Genomic DNA, 7,167 nt, shown 5'->3' on the forward strand with positions numbered 1-7,167 from the left:
GTTATATTTTTCATTTGAACACTTCTCAAGTTAATTTGACTTCTAATTGAACCCTAAATCAACCTTGGGTCTTAGAATTCAGGATCATTAGAGAACGAGAGCCGAGTTGTAAAGGATACAAAATGCAGTATGTACAATACTGAGTCTCTTTAAAATTTAAGGAATCTCAGAGCTTTCTAGCAAATTGAGATTTCTTTTTCTTCTCTAGAGTAGTAATAAGAAGGTTTCTTTGTTGTCTTGGAGCTTCTGGTCTCAAATCGCTAGAAGGGATAATTCAGACCTCCTGGTCTTGAGCTACCAACTTCTTGCTTACAAACCCTTCTAGAGGTGTTGTCTAGCTTGGAGTGCTGGTACATATAGGTAATGTTGCTGGTTTACCCATCTTTTCAAACATTTGCATGAATATTTTAAGGACTTCACCTGTGTATAATAGTGATAGTCCTTTTTTTTTTTTTTGAATTAATATTGACAGAAGTCACTTCTAATTAAAATATATGATCTACAAAAAATCAAATCTATCACGTATATGTGACAAAATATGGTACAAGTGAAAAAAATTTTAAAAAAAAGAAGAAGGAAAGGGCACGAATTTGAGCATGAGTGTCTATATGTATATCATTCACCTATTCTAGCAAACCGAAAATTTACAATTCATTATTAAAAAACATGTAACCAAATATTTACTTAATATAGTGCAATTATACCATGTTGATTGAGAGAAAGAGAGGTGATTACAAATAAATATTAACATAAATAGGTCTTTATTTATTATTTTTTTTACAATAACACCAAGAGGTAGCAATGGAGCTTCAAGTACCTTGGCAGACCTATTTTTATTATAGATCACATATACATTATGTTGACATGATCTCAATGACAATAACGAAAGTAATATCGATTAGTTTTTGCACTTTGAGACTGACATCTGCTATTGGTGATTCACGTATTGGGGGATTCAATCTGTATTCATCATCACATTCTACAATTTTAATAAGTGCGTCCCTAAGTAAATTTAGCATTTCTTGATAAGACCTTGTATATGCAGCACTCAATTTTCCTTGTACATCAATATAATCGGTTCGGCAATTTTGAATTCGAGTAATATCCAGTGGGTCTGTGAGTGTTTTAACAATATCTGGGATTTGATTAACGGTAGTTTGTACTAGATTAATGTTTATAGAAATAGAAATGAGGACAAGACCATTTGGATCAGCTATAGCAGTACGTTCGTCTGAACGTAGAGTTGACGAGCAAAACTCATAGTCCGCGGACTCATTGCAAATTTTGTCTAGGAAGGCATCGTCTACTGCATTAGAAACTTGGTAGAAAAGAGAGGTGACTAGTAAAGGGATTATCAAGATTGATAGGCAGCTAACTGGAGATGCCATTTTCTTTTTCTCTTTTCCACGGTCTTAGTCAAGAATGATATTATTGATTTACGTATCTTTTGACTTCCTATTTATAGTATCTTAGGTTGGCATGAGATAAATTTTTTTTTTTTTTTTTTGAGGGACAAGATAAAGTTATTTTCTGCTAAAATTTTTTAGAAAAAAACTTTATTTCAAGCCCAGTCAAATGAGAGAAGTTAAAAGATAATTTTTCCTTTGACCTATTATTTTTAGATACTACCAAACACAAGAAAATAAGGAAAACTATCGACACAAACGACATTAACATCTTTGGAAAATGAATCATTTCCCAGAAAGAATTTTTTTAAAACTAATCTCATTTTTTAATATTTGGTTGCAACCTTAAAATGAGTTAAAAAAACTATCTTTGATTTCCTTTATTTAGCTTGGTGGAGATAAAATTGTTTCAAAAGAAAACAACTCTATCATACTTGAATTACCTTTTTTTAGCTAGTTGCTTTCTAGAAGTACAAAACAACTTTATCTCATGCTAAATTAAATAAGAAAAGTTAAAACTATTGACAGATGGGTACTTTACGCATATGTAGTAAATACTAGTAAATACACATCAAATCTTATGCGCATAAAATACACAAAAATGTGAGACGGAAAATAAATTTGATGTATGGTTATCTATATAATAATTAGGAAGGATGGATTTCTATTTTTCTATCTTTAATCACATACTCACGATGAAGAAGTAAAACAATAGGCTAAAAGCCACCACTGGGTGACCCAAAGACTTGGACAAATTGCTAAGCCAAAAATTAATAATAATAATAAAAGAAAGTCAATTAGTTAAATAAACAATTTTTTTTGAATAACACATCCACAGGAGGTGCTAAATAACACATTACGTTGAACTTTTTAAATAACACATCATATTAATCGCTTATTTACGTTTTAATCTTAATCAAACATGCAAAATGTTATGTGCTTGGTTTAAACAAAATTGATAGATAATAGAATTGTGCCTCATATGCAAATCTGAGCAACAAAGAATGGGTCTCAAATCGTTAATCATAAATTCAGTTTAAGGTCTGGTGGCAATGGCAGTTTAGCACAATAAACCAAAAAACTGACACTCCCAATAATTTTGTTTTCTCATATAGTCTCAAACACCAAAAAGGTGAGACAAATTCACTAGTGGATAATTTACTATCTAATCCTTTAAACAAAGAGAAATAGAAAAATGACAAAATTTAGTTATAAAATTGGTTTAACCTAAGACTATAATCTTACTCAATATCTTTTTATTGGAGGTGAATTTTGACAAATCTACCATTGGATTACATCTTCTTCTTATATCCTCTATGCTTACAAAATTTTTAGAAAATTAAAGATCGATAGCTATATCATCAATAAATTGTTTTAATTTTAAGTTTTAATAGTTTAAAATTATGCATAAAATATAAGCTTTAGATTATATAGTAAATAATATCCAATTGACATAAAATTTGACAAATGTATTAAGAGCGTAAAGAACATACAATTCAACGGTTAGATTTTCATAATATGTAGTAATGTTTATTTTATTGAGTAAGGTTTTAATCTTAAGCTACAACTAATTTTGTAACTAAACTTTGTCCATAGAAAAAACATCAATATGCTAGTGGTGATTGTATAAAAAAACCCCCACAAACCATGCCATTTTGGATTGGGAAATGCCCTTGAAAGTCTAATAATAACTTGAGAAAACTCATGGTAAAGCAGCTTATATCTGTAAATTTGAGGCGGTAATTGTCCTAGTAGCTTGTTTCAAGGGTAATAAGGTTGTATTTCTGTGGAGGCCTCAATAGAAAACATCCTATAGTGATGGCAACCACGATGATTGCTGAATCCCCCCCCCCCCCCCCCTCTAGAAAACCATGCCATATCGGATTGGGGTTTCTAAACCTCCTCTTTATTTTTATGCCCTAGTTATTTAGATTCAAGAATGTTTGGTTTCTAGATTTTTCACATATTCTTGTCTATTAGCCTTTGCATGATTAGAGTTTTTCAATACCAATAACATGTCCACATGCTCTTAGAATTAGGGTTTATCAATAAAATGTCCACGTACTCGTAGAATTAAGGTTTCTTAATCACATTCTCTTAGAATTATTTCTTTATTTCAATAACATTTTAATATGCTCTTAAATTGGGGTTTGTCAGACATCATACACATTCACCATCTCTTTTAATATCCAATCTATGCATGCTTAGAATTGGAGTCATTATGTTCTTAGTTGTTTTATCTTTGAAATCACATGTTTTGGATGATATAAAATTTTGAATGATATGATATGGTCATTGGCCACTACAGTCTAGAATACTAGTTTCACTAGGTAGGTTAGGTGCTTAACACCTTCTCAATCTTGTAACCTATCATTTGAACTTAGATTAAGGGTTAGTAGATTAGACTTATCCTTTTCAATTTTTTTTTTAAGATTGAAACTAGAAATAAAAGCTATGTACTTTTGTTTTAGATTATATTTAGGACCAGAGCAATGTACTTTTTAGTTATTTTCAAGAGATATAAATTTCAATTCATCAACAAAAATTATATATCTTTTCAATTTAGTTTTTTATTTTCTCTATTAAAATAAGTACAACTTCATTGTAAAACCATTGATCTAGGAGGGAGAATAACAATAGTAGCATTTCCCTACCGTCTCTTGGGGGGTAAGTGGCCAAGACCAATGGAAGGTCGAGGCCCTCGGAAGGGCACAGTTTTTCACAAGGGCACAATCCACACATACCTAACTACAACAAAAGTGGGCTATGGTGACGAAATCTAGTGAGGATAAACAATTTCGTCACCAAATGATAACATTTAGTGAGGAAAAGAAGAATTCGTCACCAAATATTATAAAATTTTAAAAATTGGTGACAAAATCAATATTTCGTCACCAAAGATGTACAAATTGGTGACGAAATATTTATTTCGTCACTATAGGTCATGAAAAAAAGGCAAACCTAGGGTGACGAAATATTCGCGTCACCAAAAACTCACTAGAGGTGATGAAATTCTAAATTCGTCACCCAATATTAGGATGTAGGTGTTTTTGGTGACAAAATAAATTTTCGTCACCTATTGTTTAACCAAAGACTAACCGGAGGTGTTAAAATTTCAAATTCATCATCCAATATTAAGATGGAGGTCATTTTAGTGATGAAATAAGTGTTCGTCACCTATTTTTTTAGTTTCCAGGGATATCTTGGTAATGTTTTAAGTTTTAGGGGTATTTTGGTAATTTTATGATTTTAGAGGTATTTTGGTCATTTTTTTTAGGATTAGGGTGCATTTCGGCAATTTTAGAGGATTTTAGGAGTATTTTGGTTATTTGCAAGTTTTAGGGGCAATTTGATAATTTTGACTATTGGGTAATTGGGTGGGTTGGGGTTTACTCATAATAATTTGGTTGAGTTAGGTTTGGGTTAAATTTAATTAGTTAAATGGGTAATAATGGATAAATGGGTAATATCCAAACTGTTTGCACCTAATAATGGGTAAATGGGTAAGAATTTTTGACAAACCCAAAAAGCCCTCTCAAAAATTCTTATTTGTGATGGAAAAATAAAGCTCTCGCAAATACTTGGTAAAATGTGAAATATTTGTAACCAATAAGAAAAGCTGTCGCAATTATGTGTTATAGCCGTCACAAATACTAACATTTTGGAGGAAAATTTTCCCTCCATATTATTTGCGAAGGACAATTAAAAATCTCTCACAAAAAGTGTATTATTTGTAACGGTTAAAAAAAAAGCCGTCACTAATATTAAATTATTATTATTTTTAGATAAAAGTTATTTTAAAATTCAAAAAAAAAAAAAACATATAAACATATAGTACACTGTATTCTTTAGATGAACCTTTTGTTTATAGGATAAAAAAAAAATCTTTTATATACATCCTATATAATAAATCTTTCAATGTGAATTTTGACAAATCTACCGTTAGATTACATTATCTTCATATATTTTTCATGCTTATATAATTTCAAGGTGATCAAATATTAATAGTCATGTCATCGAACATTTGTTTAGATTCAAGTTTTAGTAGTTTAAAATAATGCATAAAAGATGAGTGTATAGATCAAATGGTAAATTACATCCGATTGACATGTATATTGGCATGCATGCTAAGAACATATAGAAAATGTAATCCAATGGTTGGATTTTTAAAATATGAATTCAATAATAAGTTATTAGCTGATGTAATATTTTTTAGAGTTAAATCACGTGCAACTTGAACCCAACTCTATATTTTTTAATTCGATGTGAATTTTGACAAATCTACCGTTAGATTACATTATCTTCATATATTTTTCATGCTTATAAAATTTCAAGGTGATCAAATATTATTGGCCATGTCATCAAACAATTGTCTAGATTCAAGTTTTAATAGTTTAAAATAATGCATAAAAGATGAGTTAGTAGATCAAATGGTAAATTATATCCGATTGGCATGAAAATTGGCTTGCATGTTAAGACCATATAGAACATGTAATCCAACGGTTAGATTTCTAAAAAGTGAATTCAATAATAACTTATTGGGTGATATAACATTTTTTAGAGTTACGTCAGGTGTAACTCGAACTAAATCCTATAGTTCTTAATTTAATGCGAGTTTTGACAAATCTACCGTTAGATTACATTAGGTTCATATATTTTTTATGCTTACAAAATTTCAAGGTGATCAAAGCTTAATAGTCAGGTCATCAATCAATTGTCTATATTCAAGTTTTAATAGTTTAAAATAATGCATAAAAGATGAGTCTATAGATCAAATGGTAAATTACATCCGATTGGCATAAAAATTGGCATGCATGTTAAGAACATATAGAACATGTAATCCAACGGTTGGATTTTCAAAATATGAATTTGATAATAACTTATTGGGTGGTGTAAAATTTTTTAGAGTTACATTAGGTATAACTCGAACCCAACCCTATATTTCTTAATTCGATGTGAATTTTGACAAATATACTGTTAGATTACATAATCTTCATATATGTTTCATGTTTATAAAATTTCAAGGTGATCAAATATTAATTGTCATGTCATCAATCAATTGTCTATATTCAAGTTTTAATAGTTTAAAATAATGCATAAAATATGAGTCAATAGATCAAATGGTAAATTACATTCGATTGGCATGAAAATTGGCATGCATGTTAAGAACATATAGAACATGTAATCCAACGGTTGGATTTTCAAAATATGAATTCGATAATAACTTATTGGGTGGTGTAAAATTTTTTAGAGTTACATTAGGTGTAACTCGAACCCAACCCTATATTTATTAATTCGATGTGAATTTTGACAAATATACTGTTAGATTACATAATCTTCATATATGTTTCATGTTTATGAAATTTCAAGGTGATCAAATATTAATTGTCATGTCATCAATGAATTGTCTAGATTTAAGTTTTAGTTGTTTAAAATAACGCACAAAAGATGAGTTTAAAGATCAAATAGTAAATTACATCCGATTCGCATGAACATTGGTATGCATGTTAAGACCATGTAGAATATGTAATCCAACGGTTGCATTTTCAAAATATAAATTCAATAATAAGTTATTGGGTGGTGTAACATCTTTTAGAGTTACGTCAGGTGTAACTTAAACCTAACTCTATATTTCTTAATTCGATGTGAATTTTGACAAATATACAGTTAAATTACATTATCTTCATATATTTTTAATGTTTACAAAATTTCAAGGTGATCAAAGATTAATAGCCACGTCATCAATCAATTGTCTATATTC

The 7,167-nt window shown here is 29.7% G+C and overlaps 1 protein-coding gene across 1 annotated transcript; it reads right to left on the reverse strand.

Annotated features, from left to right (window-relative positions):
* Positions 1-854: 854 nt before the first annotated feature.
* Positions 855-1,388, reverse strand: LOC142644120 (pectinesterase inhibitor 5-like). Its single transcript, XM_075818797.1, has one exon. The coding sequence runs from the start codon at positions 1,386-1,388 to the stop codon at positions 855-857; it is 534 nt and encodes a 177-aa protein (XP_075674912.1).
* Between the last annotated feature and the right edge of the window lie 5,779 nt (positions 1,389-7,167).

The sequence above is a fragment of the Castanea sativa genome, chromosome 7 (genome assembly GCF_040712315.1).
Source record: "Castanea sativa cultivar Marrone di Chiusa Pesio chromosome 7, ASM4071231v1".
NCBI classification, from domain to species: Eukaryota; Viridiplantae; Streptophyta; class Magnoliopsida; order Fagales; family Fagaceae; genus Castanea; species Castanea sativa.

Bases quoted from the DNA above. Each gene is read 5' to 3' on its own strand.
- LOC142644120 (XM_075818797.1), bottom strand. From the start codon at position 1,388: ATGGCATCTCCAGTTAGCTGCCTATCAATCTTGATAATCCCTTTACTA.